The 26,373-nt window shown below is 45.1% G+C and overlaps 1 protein-coding gene across 5 annotated transcripts in view; it reads left to right on the top strand.

Annotated features, from left to right (window-relative positions):
• The window catches only part of ATP7B (ATPase copper transporting beta), a 171,368-nt gene that overhangs the window by 102,211 nt on the left and 42,784 nt on the right, over positions 1-26,373 (top strand). For all 5 annotated transcript variants that reach the window (XM_077158142.1, XM_077158141.1, XM_077158143.1 and 2 more), the window contains 8 exons: positions 9,038-10,280; positions 14,976-15,233; positions 16,688-16,851; positions 20,119-20,280; positions 22,155-22,231; positions 23,668-23,842; positions 25,014-25,247; positions 25,873-25,964. In XM_077158142.1, the coding sequence (XP_077014257.1) occupies positions 9,038-10,280; positions 14,976-15,233; positions 16,688-16,851; positions 20,119-20,280; positions 22,155-22,231; positions 23,668-23,842; positions 25,014-25,247; positions 25,873-25,964 (2,405 nt within the window). The remainder of the gene's footprint in view (positions 1-9,037; positions 10,281-14,975; positions 15,234-16,687; positions 16,852-20,118; positions 20,281-22,154; positions 22,232-23,667; positions 23,843-25,013; positions 25,248-25,872; positions 25,965-26,373) is intronic.

The following is a 26,373-nucleotide window of genomic DNA, read 5'->3' as shown; positions in this document are numbered from 1 at the left end:
TCTGCTTTGATTTGTTGATGTGGTGTATTACATTAATTGATTTTCTTATGTTGAACCATCCTTGCATACCTGGGATGAATCCTGCTTGGACATGATGTATAATTCTTTTAATGTGTTGTTGGATACGATTTGCTAGAATTTTATTGAGGTTTTTTGCATCTATATTCATTAGTGAGATTGGTCTGTAGTTTTCTTTTTTTTGTAATATCTTTGCCTGGTTTTGGTATGAGGGTGATGTTGGCTTCATAGAATGAATTAGGTAGTTTTCCCTCCACTTCGATTTTTTTGAAGAGTTTGAGGAGAGTTGGTACTAATTCTTTCTGGAATGTTTGATAGAATTCACATGTGAAGCCGTCTGGTCCTGGACTTTTCTTTTTAGGGAGCTTTTGAATGACTAATTCAGTCTCTTTACTTGTGATTGGTTTGTTGAGGTCATCTATTTCTTCTTGAGTCAAAGTTGGTTGTTCATGTCTTTCCAGGAACCCGTCCATTTCATCTAAATTGTTGTATTTATTAGCGTAAAGTTGTTCATAGTATCCTGTTATTACCTCCTTTATTTCTGTGCGGTCAGTAGTTATGTCTCCTCTTCCATTTCTGATCTTATTTATTTGCATCCTCTCTCTTCTTCTTTTTGTCAATCTTGCTAAGGGCCCATCAATCTTATTGATTTTCTCATAGAACCAACTTCTGGTCTTATTGATTTTCTCTATTGTTTTCATGTTTTCAATTTCATTTATTTCTGCTCTAATCTTTGTTATTTTTTCCTTTTGCTTGCTTTGGGGTTAGTTTGCTGTTCTTTCTCCAGTTCTTCCAAGTGGACAGTTAATTCCTGCATTTTTGCCTTTTCTTCTTTTCTGATATAGGCATTTAGGGCAATAAATATCCCTCTTAGCACTGCCTTTGCTGCGTCCCATAGGTTTTGATATGTTGTGTTTTCGTTTTCTTTCGCCTCGAGGTATTTACTAATTCCTCTTGCAATTTCTTCTTTGACCCACTCGTTGTTTAAGAGTGTGTTTTTGAGCCTCCACGTATTTGTGAATTTCCTGGCACTCTGTCTATTATTGATTTCCAGCTTCATTCCTTTATGATCCGAGAAAGTGTTGTGTATGATTTCAGTCTTTTTAAATTTGTTAAGACTTGCTTTGTGACCCAGCATATGGTTTATCTTTGAGAATGATCCATGAGCACTTGAGAAAAAGGTGTATCCTGCTGTTGTGGGATGTAATGTCCTATAAATGTCTGTTAAGTCAAGCTCATTTATAGTAATATTCAGATTCTCTATTTCTTTATTGATCCTCTGTCTAGATGTTCTGTCCATTGATGAGAGTGGTGAATTGAAGTCTCCAACTATTATGGTATATGAGTCTATTTCCCTTTTCAGTGTTTGCAGTGTATTCCTCACGTATTTTGGGGCATTCTGGTTCGGTGCGTAAATATTTATGATTGTTATGTCTTCTTGTTTAATTGTTCCTTTTATTAGTATATGGTGTCCTTCTTTGTCTCTTTTAACTGTTTTACATTTGAAGTCTAATTTGTTGGATATTAGTATAGCCACTCCTGCTCTTTTCTGGTTGTTATTTGCATGGAATATTTTTTCCCAACCTCTCACTTTCAACCTATATTTATCTTTGGGTCTAGGATGTGTTTCCTGTAGACAGCATATAGAAGGATCCTGTTTTTTAATCCATTCTGCCAGTCTATGTCTTTTGATTGGGGAATTCAGTCCATTAACATTTAGAGTTATTACTGTTTGGATAATATTTTCCTCTACCATTTTGCCTTTTGTATTATATATATCATATCTGACTTTCCTTCTTTCTACACTCTTCTCCATGTCTCTCTCTTCTGTCTTTTCGTATCTGACTCTAGTGCTCCCTTTAGTATTTCTTGCAGAGCTGGTCTCTTGGTCACAAATTCTCTCAGTGACTTTTTGTCTGAGAATGTTTTAATTTCTCCCTCATTTTTGAAGGACAATTTTGCTGGATATAGGAGTCTTGGTTGGCAGTTTTTCTCTTTTAGTAACTTAAATATATCATCCCACTGTCTTCTAGCTTCCATGGTTTCTGCTGAGAAATCTACACATAGTCTTATTGGGTTTCCCTTGTATGTGATGGATTGCTTCTCTCTCGCTGCTTTCAAGATCCTCTCTTTCTCTTTGACCTCTGACATTCTAACTAGTAAGTGTCTTGGAGAACGCCTATTTGTGTCTAATCTCTTTGGGGTGCGCTGCACTTCTTGGATCTGTAATTTTAGGTCTTTCATAAGAGTTGGGAAATTTTCAGTGATAATTTCTTCCATTAGTTTTTCTCCTCCTTTTCCCTTCTCTTCTCCTTCTGGGACACCCACAACACGTATATTTTGTGCGGTTCATATTGTCCTTGAGTTCCCTGATACCCTATTTGAATTTTTCCATTCTTTTCCGGATAGTTTCTGTTTCTTTTTGGAATTCAGATGTTCCATCCTCCAAATCACTAATTCTATCTTCTGTCTCTTTAAATCTATCATTGAGGTATCCATTGTTTTTTCCATCTTTTCTACTTTATCCTTCACTTCCATAAGCTCTGTGATTTGTTTTTTCAATTTTTCTATTTCTTCTTTTTGATCAGCCCATGTCTTCTTCATGTCCTCCCTCAATTTATCAGTTTCGTTTTTGAAGAGGTTTTCCATTTCTGTTCGTATATTCAGCATTAGTTGTTTCAGCTCCTGTATCTCATTTGAACTATTGGTTTGTTCCTTTGACTGGGCCATATTTTCAATTATTTGAGCGTGATCCGTTATCTTCTGTTGGCGTCTGGGCATTTAGTCAGATTTCCCTGAGTGTTGGACCCCACAGGTTGAAAGATTTTTCTGTGAAATCTCTGGGTTCTGTTTTTCTTATCCTGCCCAGTAGGTGGCGCTCGTGGCACACGTTTGTCTACGGGATCCACCAGTAAAAGTTGTTGTGGGTCCTTTAACTCTGGAAAACTCTCGCCGGTAGGGGAGTTTCGGCAGCCGATGCGTCTTGGAAGAGTGCCAGCCGGCCCGGGGGTCCGAACGCGGGGAGGGTCGCCGGCCTCCACAGCACGTGAGAGCGCCCGACCGAATTTCCTAGTTGGCCCGGGGCGCCAAGTGTGGCGGAAGGGCGCCAGCTGTCGCAGCCCGGGAGAGTGCACTGTTCCCAGTCGGACCGGGGAGTCACGTGTTTGGAAGGGACCCCCTGTCACCGTTCTCCGCAGTCTGGGGATTTCCAAACCAACTCTCTCAGTTGGTCCAGGGGGCCTCGCATGGTGGGGACGCTAGCCGCCGCGGCCCAAGGGGACCGCCTACCCAATTCTGCCAGCTGGCCTGGGAAGGAGGAAGGGAGGGACTCCGGCCGCTTGCCGTCCCGCCCAGGAAAGCCCGCGCCCCTCGGTGATCTCACCGGAGCTGGTTCTCCCAGACAGTCAGCCGTTCCAGGATGGGGTACGCCATCCCTTTGATCTCCGTTGTGGCTCTGGGAGCTCCTCTGTATTGTCTCCACTCCCCCAGTAGCTGTTCTGGAGGAGGAAAGGTGAGGGTGGCAAGGCTGTCGAGGCTGGTGGCGGAGGAGCCGGTGAAGGCGGAAGAGGGCACCGTGGTGGTTGGAGAGCCGCCGGAGCAGAAGGGGGAAGAGGGGAGAGGAGGGCGGGCGGACCGGCGGACAAAGAGGGGAGAGGAGGGCGGGCGGGTCGGCTGCTGCGGGGCGTCTGAATGGTAGTTTTTATGGAAGCATTGAGTGCAAGGAAGGCACACCCATATCCAGAATATGTGTCTATTCCAATTAGAACATATCACTGCCCCTTCCATGGTGAAAGTGGACCAGTGTAATCAACCTGCCACCATGTAGCTGGCTGGTCACGTCGGGGAATGGTGCTGTATTGGGGACTGAGTGTGGGTCTCTACTGCCATCAAATTAGATGTTTCAGCAGTGGCTTTGGCCAAGTTGGCCTTGGTGAGTGGAAGTCCATGTTGCTGAGCCCATACATAATTGCCATCCCTACCAACATGCACACTTGGTTCACGAGCCCATTGGGCAAAGGCAGGAGTAGGTAAGGAAAGACGATGATTTGTATCCACAGGACAGGTCATTTTATCCACTTACTAAAAACCTTCCTCTGCTGAAGTCACCCTCTGGTGAGCATTCACATGGGACACAGATATCTTCAAGTTTTTTGCCCCCTCAGAAAAGTCTATCTGCATACTTTTTCTGCAAAGCTCTTTGTCACCAATTTTCCATTCATACTTCTTTGAAATCCCTGACCATCCAGCCAAACCATTACCAACAGCTCATGAGCCAGTATACAGACACACCTCTGACAAGTTCTCCTTCTAAGCAAAATGAATAACCAGGTACACTGTTGTGGTTCTGTCCACTGGGAGGATTCCCCCTCACCACTGTCCTTTAAGGACATCACAGAAAAGGATTGTAGCGCTGTAGCTGTCCACTTCTGGGTGGACCCTACATTTCGTGCAGAATCATCTGTAAACCAAGCCTGAGTTTTCTCTTCTTCAGTCAGTTGACTATACGGAGCTCCTCAAGAGGCCATAGCTCTGGTCTGGGAAAAAGAAGGGAATGTGGCAGAAGTGCATTGGACCACTTCCTCATGTAACTTACTTGTGCCTTCAGGAATTGCTCAAGTCCTTTTTCTTATATACCATTTCCAGTTTACATTGGAGTGCTGCTGTGCATGCCCACCTTTATGGCTTGGTGGGTTAGACAACACCTAGCTCATGATAGGCAACTCAGGTCTCATGGTAACTTGGTGGCCATGGTTAAGCATTCAGTCTCTACTAAGGCCCAGAAATAGGCTAAAGGCTGTTTCTCAAAAGGAGAATAGTTATCTGCAGTGGATGTTAAGGCTTTGCTCCAAAATCCTAAGGGTCTGTGATGTGATTCTCCTGTATGAGTGTGCCAAAGGCTCCAGACAGCATCTCTGTTTGCCACTGACACTCCCAGCACCATTGGATCTGCTGGATCATATGGCCCAAGTGGCAGAGTAGCTTGTACAGCAGCCTGGACATAATCGCAGAACCTCCTCTTGTTCCAGTCCCTACTCAAAACTAACAGCTTTTCTGGTCCCTCTGTAAATGGGCCAAAGTAGCACACCCAAATGAAAAATATGTTGTCTCTAAAATCCAAAGAAGCCAGCTCAGTGTTGGGTCTCTTTTTGGTCGTAGGAGGGGCTAGATGCAACAGCTTATCCTTCACCTTAGAAGGGATATCTTGACATGCCCCACATCACTGTACACCTAAAAATTTCACTGGGGTAAAAGGCCCTGTATTTTTGTTGGATTTATTTTCCATCCCCTGACATACAAATGCCTTACCAATAAGCCTAAAGTAGTTGCTACTTCTTACTCATTAGGTCCAATCAACATGATATCATCAATATAATTGACCAGTGTGATGTCTTGTGGGAGGGAGAAATGATCGAGGTCCCTGTGGAAAAGATTGTGAAATAGGGCTGGAAAGTTGATATGCCCCTGAGGTAGGACAGTGAAGGGTTAATCTCATTAGGTGTAGGTTGGATGGCAGACTCCTGGGCAGACTGGAGGCTAGGAAGCTGCTTCCTCAAGGTATGCTGAATTTTGGGAAGCTCTTTCCTCTAGGTCCACTGCAGTACAGGTCTGTCTAGCAAAGCCTCCACAGATTCCAGGAATTCCATCTCCCCATCCCATCATTATTAAACCATATAACCCCATCCCATGTTTCAGGATCCTATTATTTTCCAATCAATGCTCTTACATTAGCAGCAGGCACACTGCAAGGTTGAGATTTTAGTTTACATTGTAAATCTGCTACTTGCACAGGAAGGCTCTATGTCTGGTTTTCAGAGATCTCAAGTCTGTGACCACAGGAAATGAGATTTTCTTTCAGGGCAAACATGGAAACTTTTACATCATTCAAGTGGTGCTTAAGTTTCAAATTTGAAGACTTTAGCTCATCCCATTCCCTCATCACTGTATCCAAAATATGTAACAACAACTAATCAACATCTTAATTCCGTAAAATACCGTAAAAGTGTCAAAAACACTCACCCGAGAGCCTTGCTTTATGTAAGTGTACAATTAGCAGAATCTGATGGTGATGTTTTGCGTCTCTCTCTTTGCAAGTCACCCCATGAACTCAGTGCCATCCTGATTATTGGAAACAAGTCTTTGTGCCTCTGAGTCTAATCAGAGTAGGAAACCAATTGTAGAAACCCATTTTTAAGATTTTATTTCTCAAGAACCACTCCCAGCACTGAACTGTAGGAGTCAGAGTTCTGTAGAGAAACCAACAGGAGATATCTGTAAATATGAAATTTATAAAGATGTCTCGCACAACCGTGGAAATGAAGAGTCCAGAATCTACAGGGAAGACTGTGAAGCTGGCAGCTCTGATGAAGGGTTGGACAAACTCCACAGGAAAGTCTCACTGGCTAAAGAAGCAGTGAAAAAGTCTCTCTTCCTTAAAAGTCTTCAGTGGATTGGATTATCTCCTTGATGGGAGACATGCCATAGTTGATCACAGATGTAATCAGGCACTGATGCAGTCAACTCACTGATGATTTAATGTACCAGCCTTCTGGTTTATCATCCAGCCACTAGATATCTTTGCAGCGATGGTCAGGCCAACACTTGCCTGACCGGACAAATGGGCATAATCACTTGGCCAAGTACCAAAAGACCAGTAAAATAAATGACGTGGCCAAGTAGTAAATTCACATAATATTTTATGTGTAAAAGACTTTTATAGTGTATTTTGGAAAAGTTAGAAAGTTTTAAAATTCTCTATTTAGGACACACTGAAAAAAAAAAAAAGTCTACACGTACACAATCCCAAAATGTTGATGCTGGTTTGCTTTTCTTAGAATGATGAGACAATAGATGGTTTTAATTTTCTGTTTGCTTATTGTCTCTCTTCTGATTTTCAGTCAGAGTACATTATGTAATATTATTACATTAAGAAAACATTTCTATTTGCTAAAAAGGTAAGTATAAAAATCTAAAGGTCAAATTGGGAGTAAGTATGCAAAAACATGACAAAAGACTAATAGAGCTTAATTCATTCATGAGAAAATCACCAAGATCCCAATAAAAATGAACAAAGCACAAGAACAATTAAAAGGAAATTAAAACATAGAGAAAAATAGTCTCAGTTATCAAATAAATGCAAAATAGAGCTTAGATACTCTGTTAAACTGGAAGCATTTTTAGTGGTAATAGTTAACACAATATTAATAAACGTGGATAATAGGCACTCTCAGATCCCATCATACGAAATTTCTCTTCAGTATTATTTTTCATTTGTTTAAAAGCCACTTGTATTTCATTTTCCGTAAACTCTTTTTTTTTCTTTTAGATTGTTGCCTATTTTCTTTGAAGGAACTCTTTGCCATATTAAAGATATTAGCCCCATTAAAACTAATACTGCGTTAGTGTGCTATGTGAAACAATTTTTTTCCCAGTTTCTTGTATCTTTCAACTTAGTTTCAGTAACTTTTTTTCCTTATTGCATGTATAGTCTTTTATTGCTTCTAGATTTTTTAGGGGGGTCCTATTTAGGACTTACCTACTCTTGAGATTTTAGTAGATTTTTCTCCTGTTTCCTTCTAGTATTTTTTTTATTTCACTTTTTACATCCTAATCTTTGATCTGTCTGAAATGTGTTTTGATCATCGCTTCCCAATTTATATTTTTCCAAATAGATTTCCCAGGTGGCTACCCAGTTGTTCACTAATATAGACTAAAAATGGCTAATCTATATTTTTCCCACTGATATGCCATGTCATCCTTATCAGATATTTTCTATATTTATACCACAGATGATTTGAGGATATATATTGGATTCACCATAATCTATTGAATTGCTGTTTTATAAGTTATTCCCTTTTTTCTCTTCTTAGTAGATGCACAGTGAACATTTTAAAAAACAATTCTTTATATTATTTATCATACCTTGGCTTCTGATTTTCTTTGTGATATACAAATAAGTATTTATAGTCTCTGTTTTAACAATTATTTAAACTACCCAGAAGGCCCAGTTAGAAAGATTTATGTTTTGTGCACAAGGGTATGGAGAAGAGCTATCCACTGTAATTCAGATTCATCTGAAGAAAAGTAGGACTGTATATGACCAGAGAAAAATATGCTTCTTGTCCTGTATTGTATGTACATAATGGCCCATTTCCAGAATTCTGGTACATGTAATATTGCTGGTGTAAAACCAGATTGCACAAAGAGTGTGACAAGGCAGGGAGGCTAAGAGGAAACTTTTTTGCCTTGCTGATGGTCAGAACAGCTGAGGCTGCAGCCTTGCGTGGAGAAATCAGAAATGCTTGCATTGTGGTACATTAAGAAAGCAGAGCCATTTAATTTGGTGAAGCACCTGTAACTTTAGGCAAACCTGGGAGGGCAAAGACTCAGCCTGAGGCAGGACCATGAAGCTCCTTGCTCAGCTCAATTTCCTGTTCTTCCAGCTTCTCCCGTTCCGCCTGCCCTTCACTGCTGGAGGGACGTGCTTCCAGATCTCCTACCACAGGCCTTGTGGGCCCTGCAGATCGGATCTGGGGATCTAGGGACCCGCACTTCCAGCATGTGCTCCTAAGGGTAGCCTGCTCTGGATATTTGCATTGCAGCAGGACCCTCAGAGTTGAACTAAAAGGACCCAGTTATGTGGGGGAAATTTCAGGTGTCAGCTGGAAGTGAGGAGACTCTCCAGGGACCCCCGGCCCCGCACATTGGGGCTGCCAGTCTCTCTGCCCTTCTGTGTTCTCTGCACATAAGCTAGGTCTTTTCTTACAGAAACCCCCAGGTCTTCTAGGTCAAAAAACAAAAAAACGTTGCATTGAGATAGGTAGACAGTTCTTTAGAATCACAGAATGTCAGAACTAAGAACCCATCTGAGCCCTTTCATTTTAGAAATACTTTATATTTTATATTCATGTACTCTTGAAATGGGCTGACAGCAGTAGCATTGTTTTCCATTTCAGCCGAGCTGGGATATTTGGAGGAAACACTTAGACGTACTAAAAGTGTTTATTTATTTTCCTTTTAGATTTCATCTAAACTTCCTTGGCCTGCTCACTCCTGGGAACCAGCAAGGAAGCAACGCTTTGCCTTTGACAATGTTGGCTTCGAAGGTAGCCTGGACAGCATGCACCCTTCCCAGACAGCAACTGGCACCATCAGCATTTTGGGCATGACTTGCCAGTCATGTGTGAAATCTGTCGAGGACAGGGTTTCCAGCATGGACGGCATCGTGGCCATTAGGGTTTCTCTGGACCAGGGCCGTGCAACCGTGAGCTACATGCCATCGGCCGTTGGCCTCCAGGAGGTTTGCCGTCAAATTGAAGATCTGGGCTACGAGTCCAGCATCATGGAAGGAAAGCCTGCCTCCTGGCCCTCCCGGTCCTCACCTGCCGGGGAAGCAATGGTCAAGCTCCGGGTAGAAGGCATGACCTGCCAGTCCTGTGTCAGCTCCATTGAGGGCAAGATTGGGAAACTGCAAGGAGTGGTGCGAGTCCGAGTCTCACTCAGCACCCAGGAGGCAGTGGTCACTTATCAGCCTTACCTTATCCAGCCCGAAGACCTCAGGGACCAGTTAAGTGACATGGGATTTGAAGCCACCATCAAGAACAAAACGGCTCCCTTAAGCCTGGGACCAATTGATATAGTGCGGTTACAAAACGCAAACCCAAAGAGACCTTTGGCTTCTGCTCACCAGAGTTTCAATAATTCTGAGACCCGAGAAGAGCCAGGACACCACATGGTCACCATGCAACTGAGCGTAGATGGAATGCACTGTAAATCTTGTGTCTTGAATATCGAAGAAAATATAGGCCAACTCCCTGGGGTTCAGAGTATCCAGGTGTCTCTGGAGAACAGAACTGCCCAAGTACAGTTTGACCCTGCTTGTGTCTCCCCAGTGTCCCTGCAGGAGGCCATCGAGGCTCTTCCACCTGGGAACTTTAAAGTTTCTCTTCCTGAAAGAGCAGAAGGGAGTGGACTGGAACGCCTGCCAGACCCCAGGGTTTCTGATCGCCATGTTTCCAGTTCCCCTCGGGGCCCCCGGGCACCAGGAGCGAGCAGATCAGTGGTGCTAGTGGTTGCAAACATGACCTGTGCCTCCTGTGTCCGGGCTGTCAAGAACGTGATCTCCCAGAGGGAAGGGGTGCAGAGAGTGTTCATCTCCACGGCTGAAGGGACAGTTACCGTTTTCTATAAGCCCTCTGCAACTAGCCCAGAAGAGCTCAGAGCTGCTGTAGAAGACATGGGATTTGAGGCTTCAGTCCTTTCTGGTATGTAGTTGGTGTGTTTGAAGCACGTACCGGGGTCGTATCCTTTTCTTTTGCATCTTATGACACAGTGCAAAGCCCATACTCACTGCTTCCCATGTCAGTGGTGTTCACAAAATTGGGCAACTTTTTCTTGCATGTTGAATTTGTCAGGATGGAGAGAAGAGAATTTCCAAATTGCTTAATTTTGCCTTTCTTATAGCTGGTACTGGGATGCTAAGCTCCCTGTATTTTTGGCTTCTTTTACTAAGAGAGTTCTGATTCTGGTTTCTGAAAAGAGTACTGTCAGAGCATTAGTCCCTTCTCTCTCGTCGACGCTTTGTCTGAAGATTTTTCTGCTTAAACAAAACAAAATAACAGAAACATTTCACTGCAGAACCTTCGTCCAGGCTTTCAGAGACTGTTGTGTGGAAAATGGGAATGGAATCCTCACCCTTGATGGCCATGAGTGGGTGTGACAGTCTTCTCCAACCAGGGCATCCCGTACCTCAATTTCACATCACTGGGCAGAATCCCCAGGTGGCAGCCAGCCCTGCTCCCTTCTTCTTTCATTGACCACTAGCTAGTGGCTGTTCACTGGCCTCTAATTTTTTTTCGTTTCCTTTCCGCGAGAGTTCTACAGATGCAACATCATTTTAACACCTTTTGGGTTTCCACCATGTGGCAGGCCAAGTGTCAGTCATGGGTTTACTGAACAAGTAGGACACGGTGTCTTCCAAGAGCTTGTGCTGCAGTAGGAGAGACCAAGGAGGAGGGAACCGTTTCAGTGCAGCAGAACAAATCCTGGGCTGGAGGAACATGGGGTCCTGTGGGAGCCCAGGGCAGGGTGCCTGAACCAGACTTGGGGGCTCCAGAAAAACCCTGGGAGGACGACTCCAGGGTTGCGTTCAGAAGGATGAGTAGAGCCGGGTAAAGGGAGGCCTGGGGACGTTGTAAGCAGAGAAAGCATCCTGCACAGTGGCCTAAAGACCAGAGAGACAGCCCAGTGGGCTGGACAGGATGGTGGAAGCGCAGAGGACCAGCAGGTGGGGCCTCATCCAAAGGCCCTGGCCTGTCGTGCTGTGGGCAGTGTGGGTTTGATGGTCAGGGCAGGGGAAGCTGTGGCAGATTTTACGCATAGGAAACCCATGATCAGATGATTATTTCAGAAGACCAGTATGGAGTCAGGGTATGGCTTGGAGGCTGCGAGACCACTTAGGAGGCTGGGTGGGAAATGATACGGGGTTGAAAAGCATGGATGGGTGTGACAGGCACCCAGGATGTCTGAGCCATCAAGCATAGCTTCAGGTCAACGGTGTGTGTGGGAGAGAGCGGGAGAGAGGGGAGGGGACCATGAAGCAAAGGGAAGGCCTGGAGTGAGCCCCTGCCTGGATCTGAGGGTCTTGGATTCAGGGGAGGGGAAAGGCCCTGGAAATGCAGATCTGCATAGTGGCAGCCGTAGGAGAGGAGAAGAAGACCTGGAGGGCGGGAGACTGGAGCCGAGAGAGGAACTCCCTGTGTGTGGAAGAAAGGGGTGTGTTGAGGCAAGTGGTGACAAGTGGCCCAGGAACCTGGAAATAAAGGAAGAAGCACTAGGACCTCAGGAGGCTGAGGCCCGAGCAGTTGTTGCTCAGTTGTGGTCGCAGGAGCCCACTTGCTGGATGTCTAGCAGGAGCAGCTCGGGAAGAGAGGGTGATTGTGAGAGGAGAGGTCACCCAGGGGCTGGAGTTCTGTTCTGTGAGGCACGGCTCTATGTGGTACTCATTTTACTGTTTAGACCTCGTGGGCCAAGCCCTGGGTTTAAGTACAAATCTGTTGACTGGACTAGTTCTTAGACAGTTCTGTCTGCCTTTTTAGCTGTATCTTACAGCTGCAGGTGAGCCCTGGATGAGAAGAGCTGGAGTCCGTGCTCACGCAGCAGACTTGGCTTTCCCATAGCTAGCCTCCTGTGACTGCTGAGATTTGAGCTATGATATGCAAATATGGTACATCCCCTTGAACATTTTGCTGTACTGTGATATTTTGCACTCCCCTCTGTACACACACAAACCATTAAAGGAACTGTGCAAATCATGTAGCATGGCTTGACTGCATCCTGAAGTTGGTGTTTCTTAAGTTTCAGGAAGAAATTTTATTTGAAAGCAAAAATCAACAAGGAAAACAATGGAACAGTAAATCCTGTACTCAAAAGTTAAGAAATGTAGTAGAGGGTTACCATCTGCTGTATTTGTGTGAGGTTCAACACCTTTTTAACAGTGGCATCACATTATCACCAGTAATAATTAGCATTATGCCATGTATTGCAGACAAGTTGGATTTGACTGAGTAAGCCTACAGAGAGAGGAGCAGTGACTTTTACTGGGCAGAATTATAGGAATTATATTTAGCCTAAGATGTATTCAGGATACCAGGTTTAGCCAATAGGAATAAAAATAAAAATATGGGGGGAAAATTTAGTTAAATTTGAATTTCAGATAAACAGTGAATAATTGTTAGTATAAATATGCCCCATGCAATATTTGTGACATAATCATAACAAAAAAATTATTTATTGACCTGAAATCCAAAGTTAACTAGGTGTTCTGTATTTCACTGGCAATTCATAATTTAGGAGAAATCGTTCAGTGCCATCTTTCATAGCTGCTTTTGCTGGTTTGAAGCTATTATGTACCCCAGAAAAACCTAGTTCTGTAATCCTCATTCAGTATTGCTGGGTGAGATCTTTTTGATTATTTTCATGGAGCTGTGTCTCTACCCATTCAAAATGGGGTTGCTTACTGGAGCCCTTTAAGAGAGAACCATTTTGGAAAAAAGCTTTAAAACTGACAAAGCCCACATAGCCAGAGACCTTTGGAGATGTATAAAGAAAACACCCTCAGGGTAACCCATGAGGAAGCCTGGAGAGAAAGCTAGCAGATGTCACCACGTGCCTTTCCAGCTGAGACAGAAACCCCAAATGTCAGTGGCTTTCTTTAGCCAAGGTATCTTTTCCTGGATGCCTTAGTTTGGACATTCTTACAGCTTTTGAAGTGTATGTAAACTTGCAACCTAATAAATTCCCTTTTTAAAAGCTGTTCCATTTCTGTTATATTGCATGCCAGCAGCTTGCAAATTAAAACACCGCTTAAATGCTCACTTTGTAATGTTTGTATTTGATTGGTCCTTCCGGGTTGACTAGGAGCCACTTGAGGACCATCTTCAAACCAGAAGTGATGTGATCCTCCTTTGAATCACTAGCACCCAGCACATTGTAGGCATTTGTGGAGGAAATGAAAGAGAGAAAATAATGGGCTGTTACAGGTGGATTCCAGGGTAGCTCAGTGGAGGGAATTTAAATACAGGGGACTAATTACAAAGGTACTAGAGAGCCAACAGACTGAACAAGTTATGGAGTGGAAACCCAAAAGATCACCCACATCAGGAAGCATTTGGAACCACAGGGGTATCTGGAAATTTAGAACTAGCAACCCAGTGCAGAGAGCTAGGCTCTGAGCCTTTTTTGTTTGCAAAATGGAGATAAGAGAAATACCTACTGAAAGGGTGTCAATGAACATCATATAAGCTAATAGCACAGTGAAGGCTCAGGAAGAACATTCTTTTGTTAAGCACTTATTTTTGGATGGCTTCTAGTATACCAGTCTCTACTCCAGGTTCTGGGGTACAGTGGAGGCAGTCTGTAATCCATGGGCAGAATCTTTTTGAAGAATGACAAAAGTCCTGGAGCATAAACCTGTGCTGCCAGGTGTAGGTGCAAGGGCAGAGTTCAGGAGAGGTCTTCCATGGAGATGCTGAGAGTCTCAAGTTCCTAGATTCTTCAAATGAGTTAAAAGTTGTTTTAGCACTTTACCGAAAATGAGTAAAACATCCCAAAATGTGAGTTTTATTCAGAAGAGAAACTCAGAAATCGTGGCTGTTGTCAATACAGGTTACTGTCAACCTTCTCTCTCAGAATAATGAGAATCCATCATCAAATGATGCTGTTGTCTTTTCTGCATATTCATAAAGGCATTTTGTGTCATAGAAATCATGTGGGGTTGGGAGTGCAAGGGTAGACGAGTGGGAGAATTCTCACCTGTCAATTGGGAGACCAAGGTTCGATTCCCAGCCCATGCACCTCCCCCCAAAATTTTTTCCAACAAATGGAACTATAATAACAGGATACTCACATGGAAAAAGAATGAAATGTGACCCCTACCACATAGCATACAAAAAAAGAAAACTAGTGTGAGGTGATGAGAATTTTCTACTGTGTCTTGATCTGGCCAATGGTTAGTTACATAGGCGTATACGAATGTGGTATGCACAGCACGACGCCCAAAGACATCCCCATCCTAATCCTGGAACCTGTGAATACCTGACCATACTAAAGGGGCTTTGCTGGTGCGATTAGGGGAGTGGACCGTGAGGTGGGGAGGGATTATTCCAGATTACCCAACTGGTCGCAATCTAATAACATCAGTCTTTAAAAAGTAAAGGACTTTCCTGTAAGGGAACTGGAATAATCCATTCTTGAAGTAGCCATGTATTTTTATATGTCTATATTCACATTTCTCTGCTTCTGGTTTGAGGAGAGAGAGAGCCAGAGATGGAAACACCAAACCTGATATAGCCTCTCTAAGTACTTTGATCCAAATATTGTTGGTTCTGCATTTACTGTTCTGGGAATAAAAAAAAAGATCTAGTCTTCTAATTTGTATTATTTCTGGCATTTTATCCTAGAAGACGCTCCTTTCAGCCATGTTGAAAACCATAGCGTTGGGACTTCCCCAGTGCAGACTACAGAGGATGTGGCTGCAGCCGTGCAGGAAGTGGCTCCCCAAGCTGGGGGCACCCCTGTAAACCACAGCCCCAGCCACTCACCCAAGTCTCCAGCGGCCTCCGCAACACTTCCACTGCAGAAGTGCTTTCTGCAGATCACAGGCATGACCTGTGCGTCCTGCGTGTCCAACATAGAGCGGAATCTGCAGAAGGAAGCTGGTGAGAGACCCAAATCCTTGTTATGCTTGAGAGTCGGCAGAACAGAGCATCAGTGTTGCCCAGAGGCTTCAGTGACTGCTTATCAGCAGCCCTGGGAGTCTGGGAGTAGGTTCGTTGTATGATTGTACAGGTGTTTGTCTAGCATTCTGGGCAATTAGCATTCTGTTCTTTAAGAGGCATTTAATTTATATGAGAGAAAATATCTCACTGAGGAAGTTAGTCATGGGAAATCCAATGTAAAGTTCATGGCACATAACTCTATTAGCTTGTCTTCTAATTTATTTTCTGTTTCCCCTCCAATTCCTTTGTGGAAAAGTTCCCGTTTCAGATATTCTTTCCCTTTGTTCCTGTAAATCATTGAATGGGATGGAAATACCAAAGTTTTGTCCTCCAGATTACATTAGTATACTGTCCCTTAAACCTGAAAGTGCAGCAGAAATGGTGCCCCAACTTTTTATCTGGAAAGTATTTTCACTATAGCTTAACTGTGCCATCTGTGTCACTTTCTCTCTTGCCTCCTCCTAGTTGTTTCTTGTGTCTTTCTGTTCTGATACCTTTCTCCCCTCTCTAGTTCACTGTTCTTTATAGCTTCCTCATACTCTAGAACCACCATTCTCAAACAGAGTTGCTGGAGGAGTTTCTTTATACTACATGGATGGGCTGGCAGCTCATAAAATTAACCTATAATATTACAATGTCTCTGTTTCTGTTCCCAACTTGAATGCTTCCTGGTTGCATCCTTTCTAAAGTACACCTGTTCTTTTAATTTATTTGAATGAGGCTTTAAAAAAAAAGTTTTTTTTTTTTGCTCCTTAAAATTTCTTTTTTTTTGCTCCTTAAAGTCATTAGAGACTGAAAGAGGAAAGAAACTCATTTTTGGAAATTCCTTTTTTTTCCCATCTATGAAAATGTCTGGGAAAAAAGTCTACAATGTTTAAGTAACAGTTGTTGAGAGGCACAGATGACATCTGCTGTTTTTTGTGTGCGTGCAGCCAGCAGGGTCTTCTAAAGATTTACTCAAAGTGTGGTCCAAGGACCAGCAGTGTTGGCATCCCCTGGGAGCTGTTCAGAAATGCTGAGTCTCAGGTCCCACAGCAGCTCTGCTGGGTCCAAATCAGTTGGGTGACAAACTCTCCAGGTGATTCATATTCCATTAAAGTTTGAGAAGCATTGTTCAAGAGTGGTCCTCAAACTTGGCTGTACATAAGACTCACCTGGAGAGCTGTCTAGACCTCCAACTTCTGCCTGGCTCCTTTCCTGACAGTTCTGATTTCATTGGTCTGGGTTAATGTTCAGGTATCCTGATTATCAAAATCTCACTAAGTGACCCCAGTGTATAGCTAGGTTTGTTCTAGAAGCTCACAGGGGAGATATTCTTCTTTGTCAATTTATTTTCACCTTGTCATCCCAGAGGCCTTGCCTCACATGTCATAACTGTGATCTGATGGTTTCAGGCATTGTTTCTGTGCTGGTTGCCTTGATGGCAGGAAAGGCAGAAGTCAAATATAATCCTGAAATCATACAGCCACTTGAAATAGCTCAGCTCATCCAGAAACTGGGCTTTGATGCAACAGTCATGGAAGACCACACGAGCTCAGACGGCCACATCGAGCTGATTGTGAGTATGAGGAGAGAGCTAGGGGGCTGCTGGCTCCTGGAAATTTGCAGATGAGTTTCTGTTGGCAGCCATGATTGCCATCAGTAAATTGCCCCATCTTGAATGTCTCCTGGTTGCTGTTGTGGTTTAGAGTTTTTATTTTGCTTTCCTTTGGACCCAGTGACACTGACTTATGCATTTTGTAAAAGAAAGGCCATTCTCTGAGTGGGTCTTGCTGAAGGCATGCTGAGTATTGGGAGGGAAATGTGGGTCCCAGGAGTGCTGGAGAAAGAGAAATTGGAAATGGTGAGTTGTCGTGAGCCTATGGTTTTGGGGGAGGCTGAAGACGGTCAGCCACAGAGCCTCGAGGGCAGCCAGGATGCCCAGAACTCTCTGGAGGCTAGCAGAAGAGGTGGCGAGTACCTGGAGGTGGAGAGGTATTGTTCGAAGACATACAGGCCTCCTGAGGTCCCTGGATGCTTAATCTGAGCCTAATGCCTAAGGAGTGTTGTGTTTGGAGTGCGGAGGAAGGTACTGCTTCCTTCTTGTCCACTGTTGCCAGTTACCTGTCTTAACAAATCATTGAAAACAACCAGTATTTCTATTATTTAGATAGTGCTGCGTTCATGAGCACTTCTGTACAGAGCTCTTTCTGTGTAAACAAAGGGAGACTTAGAAGAAACCCACAAGAAATTGAGTAATGCCACTTTTTTAGTTTCTTAATGTGTTTAGTTACTGCCATTAGTGCTTAGTAAATGTTTGATGAAAAATCCTTGAGGACATGAATGAGCAGCACTGTCGAATCCCTGATAAATGGTGTTCTTTCTAGAGCAAACCTTTTGCCCTGGGTGGGCCACCTGTGTGTCCAGGTGCCAAAGGGGCCAAGTGTGGCCTTCGTTGGATTCCAGCTCGGAGCAAGTGCAATAGGTCCAGATGCAGAGAGCTCTGCCTGCTCCAGCTACTGTGTGGAAACTGAGCCCAGGAGATTATTGGGAAAGGTTAAAACTAAATGTTTTTAATGAGTGCTTTTCTTTACAGTGTTGTTTTGTATGTCTCTATTTTTTAAAATGTGTCAATAGTATTGTCATCACATGTTCCCAAACATTTCATGGAAACTTCTGTATTTACTTTAGTGTCCTGGGAAATGCTGACCAACAATACTCAGGAGTGAATTGATGATTTTGCCTAAGACAGCTCAGGAATGGCACATCACTCGCCACCTCCTTTTTCTAGTACCCAAGTGCACACGTGGTGTGGCGTCCATGGCATAGGCTTTGACCAGGTTGAACTCTGATTTGTCTCTGCAGTTTCTTAAACTCACCGACCCACCATGTTTCGGTTTGCTAAAGCTGCCAGAATGCAATATACCAGAAATGGGTTTGCTTTTACAACGGAGATTTATTAGCTTACAAGTTATAATTCTTAGGCCATGAAAATGTCCAGCTCACAGCATCATCAGGATGATAACTGGACTCTGAAGACAGGCTGCTGGCATCCAGGACACCTCTGTCACATGGAAAGGCACTGGGTCCGCATCTGCTAGTCCTTCATTCTCAGGTTTTGTTACTTTCAGCTTCTGGTTCCAGGGGCTTCCTCTTTGAGCGTCTGCGAGTCCTCTTTTAACTTCTCAGGGTCATTTCTCTCAACTCAGGGCTTTTTCTGTCTTATATCCTCTTATAATCCAAGCCAGTAAAAGGATTTTTACCCACCTTGAATGGTCTGGGACACATCTCAGTTGAAATAGTCTAACCAAAAAGTCCCCCTTACAGCAGGTCTGCACCCACAGGAATGGAGTAAGAGAACATGCGCTTTTCTGGGGTACATGTAGCTTCAAACCACGACATCCTTTTTTCCTCACTGTGTCACTGTGTGTGAAGGCCCTCCTAGGGCAGGCAGCCGAGCGCAGTCTGGAGCCGGCTGCACCTCTCCCTCTTACTGTCCGTGTGACTTTGGACAAGTCACTAAACCTTTTAGCGCCACAGTCACTGAGACCTCCTTCAGAGGGTTATGCACTTGATGCTGGACAGCATCTGGCACATTGGAAGTGTTTGATACATATTATCTCCCATTCTTATTATTATTGTAAAAATAAGAAGAGAGGCGGAAAGCACCATTAAAAATATTTGTAGGCTTTATGAGATTTGGTTAGCTGGCCACCGGCCACCAGGAAGCTCCTTGTTTGCCCCGGGGTTCTCCCTTTCCTCACCTTGGTTTTCCTGCCAAGGCAAATGTGTCCCGATGCTCTGTGAGCTCCCCTTTCCTCCCTTCCTCATCCCAGATGGGACACTCACCTCTTTTGGTGTTTGATTCTGGGAGGACTGATGCACAGTTCAGAGCGCAGCTCCAGTCACTTCTTTCCAGTGCTCACTACCCTTCAGTGGCTTCCCCTCCAGTGCTGGTTGAACATGCTCTTTGTAGCTGGATATTCAGGAGGCTTCGTGCTCAGGACCCAGCCTCCTCTTCCTCTTGCTTGCACACCCTGTGCCCCAGCTAGGCCTGATGGCTGATGGTAGCCTGTATTTCTCACTGTTGTCCCTCCTTTTGTCTTTTCCCTTGGCTTTCCTTGCCAAGGTGCAACCTTATTGTCACCTTTACCTTCTCCTGCTAACACCCTTTCCATACTTTGAAACCCCCTCAAATTCCATCTCCTCCAAGGTTTTCCTAAATCCTTTCTTCCTGTTGATAATGAGGGTTTGATGTCGCCACCCTTGGTGCCAGGGGAGCACTGAGTAGGGGGGCTCTTAGCAACAGCTGCCACTCGGGATCCTGGAGAGCAGTGGGATGGTTCACAGGATTTGGCAGAGGTGTGCTTCCTTCTGAGGCAGGGAAGAAGCCTGCATTGTCGTCCCGTAACTGCTGCTCAGGTGCCTGCAGCATATGGAGATGACCCATGAAAGCCCACCACTCTCAGAGTGGGGCAAACTTTGTTTCTTTGCCCATCTGTCCCATGCTTGGCTGTGTCTCTTGTAGCTGAGGTGGGAAGAGCTTGTTTCTGTCCCTGCAGCCCCAGGGGGAATATCAGCAGTGAAAATCCTGCACCAAGTTCGAGGTTGGAGTTTCGAGTCCTGGGAGAAGGAAACAAGCTTGTGGCTGCCTTTGTTTGTTTGTTCGTTTGCATGGGCAGGCACCGGGAAATGAACCCGGGTCCCTGGAGTGGCAGGTGAGAACTCTGCCTGCTGAGCCACCGTGGCCTGTCCGTGGCTGCCTTTTAATGAGACTTCCTGCTGTGCCTTTGCTAGGACCTGCTCGGTCCTCCGTCAGTGGGACTTTTGCCTTCCTATGTTACAGATCACGGGGATGACCTGTGCATCCTGTGTCCATAACATAGAGTCCAAGCTCATGCGGACAGAAGGCGTCACCTATGCCTCAGTGGCCCTTGCCACCAGCAAAGCCCATGTGAGGTTTGATCCTGAGATTATCGGTCCACGGGATGTTGTCAAAATTATTGAGGTAGGTTGTCCATTAAAAAATCTGTACTCACCTTTTTAAAAGCAGGTAATATATATAATCATTGTAAAAAAAATGAGAAAGCACAGCTAAGCCTCCTACCCTAAAAAAATGAAAATCATCCTTCACCTTTTCTCATGCAAGTAAGGTTAATCATTTTCAAATAAATTTATAAAGAGAAGTAAGTATCAAATAATCTAAAGGGGAAATCAGTGACTAGATAAGCAATGATGGAAAAAGACATCATTGTCTTAGTTTCAGATACTCTCTGAGAAGTATCAGAGTACTCAAAGTACCCAGTATATGGCATTAAACTGCCTAATTATAATTTTTACGTGCTCTTCTTATCTAAAAACCAAAGGAAAGAATTATACTGCATTTTGCCTATACTTGTCATGAGAGATTTGGTAATTTCTACTTTGGAAAACCGACTAGAATAGCCTTTATGAGTTCCATCCCTCAATTTGTGCACACATGGGCCGTTTCTTTTCTAGGGTCTGTGTTATGCATTGTCATGAGAAAGAGAGCGTTGGTGATGCATGTATGAGATGAAGCATCTTCCAAGCAGGATTTTTGTTGTTGTTAATTTTCTCTTCGTTGTGGGCTGTTTTTAAAGAGCCATGTTGTCTGTTGTGATGCCTGGTAGAGCTTTTTGACCCACAGATGACATAGCACCTCACACATGGAGGCAGGAAGACAACTGCTTCATTAAATGGGGACGGAGCCTCAGAGAGGTTAAGTGATGTTGCCCAGCGATACACAGCTGACAGGTGGTGGGACAGGGGCAGGAACCCCCCTCTTGTAATTTCAGGTTCGGCAGCACCATGCCAATTTGTTAATAAATCTTAAAGAATAGTGGTGACATGGCACTGATGAGACCAAGAAGTCAGACAGACGTATGAACCTATCAGGAGAGCTCTGCGGTAGCTGTGCCTGCATCTCCACTGCCTTTTCTTACTGCCGGATCCTTCTCGCTTCCACCTGGTCCTCTGAGCATGGTGCACCATTCCTCCTCGTTCTCATTTGAGGGATGTTGCCAGTGTCAGCCTCCATTCTGGCATCTCTGTGGCATCATTTCTTAACAGAACTAGGCTGGTAGTAGCCTTGAAAGAGTTGATCTTGAGAGAGAGTCTCAGATGTGCTTTCTTCCACCATAACTTTTAATTTTTGTGTAAAAGTCCCACACCAAAGTTCTAGGGCCGTTCCCTATATTGTGCTGACTGACAGGACATTTTGTGGCAGTTTTTCCTCTGTATTTTCATAAAACATAGGAGAAACTTAGTGATCAGATCAGAAAAAGGCAGCAAGGGTCAGGAAGTGAGGAGGCAAAAGAAATGCTTGGGTTAATCCCTGAAAAAAACACAGGATTAAATGCAATCACCAGTGGGTCACAGTGGAAGCCAAGCTCTATTTCAGTGGGAAGAACTCTGGGCTGTCAGTCTAGCGACCTGAGTGCTGGGCAAGTCGTTTAACTTCTCTGACCTTCGGTCTCCTCGTGTATAGAGTGAAGGTACTTGACCAATTGGTGTTTGGGATTCCTGAACTCAAATTCTGATCAGCTTTGGGGCTGGCACTTTATCTTCCTAGGACCTGCTGCCTTTGCTGACAGAGGGGACAGGAATCACCATTTAGAGCCATCTCCTTGGGGATGATAAGTCTATAAGCATAGATGCAACTGAACCTCTGAACAGAATTGTAGGGTGATTTGAAGAAAGAAGACAAAGGAAAAGCTTGTATGGTTTTCTGAGGCAATTTTGGGTTATTGTCCTCATTTCAAAAGATGTGTTATTGTGGTGCTGATGAATGCTTTCTTCTAATGCATATTTTAACCAAGTGCCTTCCTCCTTGCTCCCCATTCCCTTCTTTTTACAAACAAGGAAATTGGCTTTCATGCTTCTTTGGCCCAGAGGGACCCCAACGCTCATCACTTGGACCACAGGCTGGAAATAAAGCAGTAGGTAGAACAGAAAAGTTAAACCGAAGCTCTTGTCTAAGTATCCTTCTCCCCACCGCTCAATTCTGCGTGAACACCTTAGGTCTCGTGCGGGCCTCGGCTGCCCGAGGTGCTTTCCACTCGACCCTTGTGGAGTTAACTCCTGGGAATAGCAGTGCCCAAGAAAGGAAACATGTCTGTGCTGCCTGCTGCGGGAGCCACCAGCCACACCTGCCTCTCGGGTGCTTGATGTGAGACTGGTGTGACAAGAAACTGGACTTTGAGTCCTTTTTCACTTTTAATTTACTTAAATTTAGAGAGCTGTATGTGGCTGATGACTAACAGATTAGACAGCTCTTAAATTGGGAGAGAGGGAGGAAGTGTGGGATTTTTCCGCTTGCAGTATTTTAACACTATTTTAGTGGGTTCCAGGACCCATGTCAGGGCCAAGTGGAAAGGAAATGGCCAGGGAGGTGGGAGGCCCGGGGTCCTTTTTATTTCTGAGGTTCGCATATTCATTCAATGAGCACTGAGGCTGTGACTACGTGCCAGATGCTGGGGAGAAGGGGCCCAGAGTCTGTCTGGGGGAGAGAGGGTAGGCAATGACAGCGGTGAGTCTGGGAGGTCTGGGAACCTCCAGGCGGGGGCATGTGATCCTAATGAGGCTCAAGAGAGGCTGAGGGAGTGCAGGGCACCATGCTGTTCTAGGGTGTGAAGTAGAGGACTCCAGGGACCCTCTAGGGACCACAGGGTTTGCTCCGACTGACCTGGAGCAAGAAGAGACCAGCAGGAGGGTCATCTGGGGAGCTGGTGAGGGGCTGACTCTTGAGGGGCCCAGAGCAGTGGGAAACTCTGTCTCCCAGGCCACAGAGTTCCACACCATGTTAAGGTGCATTAAAGCCACCTGTTAGAATTTCATGGCTGCTGATGCTAATGTGAGAGCACAGCTGTCACCTGTAACTCCCGATTTCAGACTTTGGTTTTCATCACAATAGCGTCACTGTTCTCACTGACATTATTACAAGTGATTGTTTTAAAACTGAATGTGTGAGTTTATACTGATAAAAGTAGCATTGCTTTTATCTAGGTTTGGTTTTGTTTACATTTTGAAAAGAAGAGCTATAAGCAGCCATTGACAGAGGCTATGGGGTGAGGTCCTCAGCACCCGGGCCCAGGAACCTCGCCTCTAAGGTGGAGGTGACACTGAGCTGCGTAAAGGTGGGGGCTGGACCTGAACGTCAAGAACGTCCTTGCAGCCAGGCCCAGACCTTTAGATGTCCCCTCGTTTGGCCTCACTCAGGGACAGAGCCCTTCCTCTCATTTTAGCTCTTGGCATCTGGCCCTGACAGGTCACACAGGCGCGTCTCACACCACACCAGGTCCTCAGGAGGGAGCCGGCCTGCAGGCCAGGTGGGAAGTGGTGCCTGATGTGCCTATGCACGGCGCGTGCTTTCCAGGTGGAAGAAGTCCTTCCTGTGTAGCTTGGTGTTCGGCATCCCGGTCATGGGCTTGATGGTCTACATGCTGATACCCGGCCCCGAGCCGCACGAGGCCATGGTCTTGGACCGCAACATCGTTCCAGGACTGTCCATCCTGAACCTCATCTTCTTCGTCTTGTGCACCTTTGTCCAGGTGCGTAGCCACGCGTTGGGGGGCTGGCACTGCACTGCCTTCCTCTGCCTACCCTGCCCACTGCTGCTGTTTGCCCATCAGGCGCGCTGGGTTGGCAGCTCTTCGGCCCCATGCCCAGCTGGTGGCTTTTTGTTATAACCAGCAGGGCAAGACCTCCGATGGGGCCAGGTTTCAGAGCTGATTATGGTTGATGGGATTCTCTCTGGAAGGGCACCCCCTTGTCTCGAGAATTGGCGACCCGGAGTTTGTCTCTGATTTGCTATGGTTCAGCTTAATTTCTCTTTGCTATTGGGAGCAGCAGCTGGACCTGCCTGGTGTGCCTAGTCTCTTGAGCACGCCCTATCGAAAGGCAGAAGCACTGTCCTTATCTTGGAAGAAATTGTCATTTGAAAGAAAGAGGCCTCATGGAACTCGTGTTTCTGCTGGGAAATGTGCTCTTTCTGTGTATATTTTGGAATATAAAATTAAACTCCTTACTTAGTATTGGAATATTCTGTTTAGAAGTTGGGCAGCAAGCATTTGTAGTTGAATTAATGTGTTTTCCCCCATATTTTCTTTTTAATTACAGATATAATATATACTTACATAAACAATTCAAACCGTACTGAACTATAGGAAGCAGAATCACTAATACCCTCCCCCCACCTCCGGCTCACTCCCATTTCCCAGAGTTCCCATAGTGTTATTAAAGTTGGCTGTGTATCTTCCCAGGTCTTCATCTGTAAAGAGAAAACACACGGTTGTTTGCATGTGTGTATATATGTGTGCGCGCATTTATGCACTTTTTTGTAAACTGAAATGAAGTCATACTGGACATGCTAGTTAGCTGCTGACTTTCTTGCATGACCACGTGTGGTGGGCTTCTTACCCACCTTTAGGGACCCCCCTTCCCCCCCAGCACAGTCTCAGTGAACCGTAATTTCTTTGGCCGTTCTCTTATGCATGAGCGTCTGGGTTGGTGTTTGAAAGGTCTCGTACACCCGATATTTAGAGGTCTCACACGTACTCGATTGCCCGGTCCCACAGCCAGTAGCCCTCCGAATCAGGGCACACATTTTTGAAAAATCAGTTCGGGGGGAAAAGGTCACGTCATAGGCCGTCCTCGGGGCTTCCTCGCGGAGCCGCGCTCCCTGCCGGGAACAGCATTCACGCCCCTTCCCTTGCCTTCCAGTTCCTCGGCGGCTGGTACTTCTACGTCCAGGCGTACAGGTCCCTGCGGCACAGGACGGCCAACATGGACGTGCTCATCGTGCTGGCCACCTCCATCGCCTACGCCTACTCCCTGGTGATCTTGGTGGTGGCCGTGGCCGAGCAGGCTGAGAGGAGCCCCGTGACCTTCTTTGACACGCCCCCCATGCTCTTCGTGTTCATTGCCCTGGGGCGATGGCTGGAACACGTGGCAAAGGTAACCACGTCTTCAGGTTTCCACGGAAAGCTGTCCCTTTAGTAATAGAAGGTGCAGTTCATATGGGCGATGTGTTTAGAATTACTAATTACCCGCAATATAGAGAGAGACTTAAGGGAATATGAAACCTACATGTAATTAGGAGCTCCGATCACTAATCTCCAAATTGGTCACTACTTCTGAAATCCCAGCTAAGCCCATTAATTGTTAAAAGCTTTCTGTAGGTGCATTGTGTAACGGTAAGAACCCTGCATTTAAGGTCAGCTCACTCCGTCTTTTAGTCCATAACTTAGCATGTGGTTTCATTCATCTGGAAATCTGTACTTCTGTGGCACTGAGACTCTAAAAGAAATATGCTTGAACCTAAAAACAAAACAGTGAGTGGGTTGACAGGTATTTTTAAAAATCTGAGCTGAAATTCTTGGAACTTACTGGAGTAGGCGATGCACATTCAGTGTGACTGTGCGGTGGCTGGGCTCCTGGGGAAGTGGTGGCTGTGAGGCGCTGCTGCTGGGGGAGCAGGTGTCATCTCCCAGGCACTCCCCACACCAGCCTGGTGGGTGGGGGTCTGGATTTGCACAGGTCGGTTTACCACAGCCCTGGTAACATTCTGATTATTTCATAGAGCAAAACCTCAGAGGCTCTTGCCAAACTCATGTCTCTCCAAGCCACAGAAGCCACTGTTGTGACCCTTGGTGAGGACAACTTAATCATCAGGTGGGTTACTTCGTTACACATCCCTGAAATCACTCTATGTAACTCTGCCTGATGGGCATTGAATGCCCTCAGAGTCTGGGACACAGTTCTGGACATGCAAGGGTGGACAGAGGCATTACAATAAGAGCCTGCTACCAGTACGGTAAAGTGACAAGACTTTAAATGTTAAAAAAAAATAAATAAAAGTTTGAGGTGGTATATGTATGCTAAACGACCCCATTCCAGTATTCTAGGACTTTAGAAGACGATGGCTATTGGTGGTCAAGGCAGGCTTCACAGAGAATGTGGACCGTGAGCCTTCCTTGCAAAATCTGGAGAATTCAGACAGACAGAGACTAAAAGGTTTTTACTTGCCAGAGAATAACAAAGGAATGAGATCCATCGTTTTCACAAATTTGGCAGATATCTT

This window comes from Tamandua tetradactyla, chromosome 4 (assembly GCF_023851605.1).
Source record: "Tamandua tetradactyla isolate mTamTet1 chromosome 4, mTamTet1.pri, whole genome shotgun sequence".
NCBI classification, from domain to species: domain Eukaryota; kingdom Metazoa; phylum Chordata; class Mammalia; order Pilosa; family Myrmecophagidae; genus Tamandua; species Tamandua tetradactyla.
Note: the sequence above shows the minus strand (reverse complement) of the source record. Positions and strands in the feature narration are given on the sequence as shown.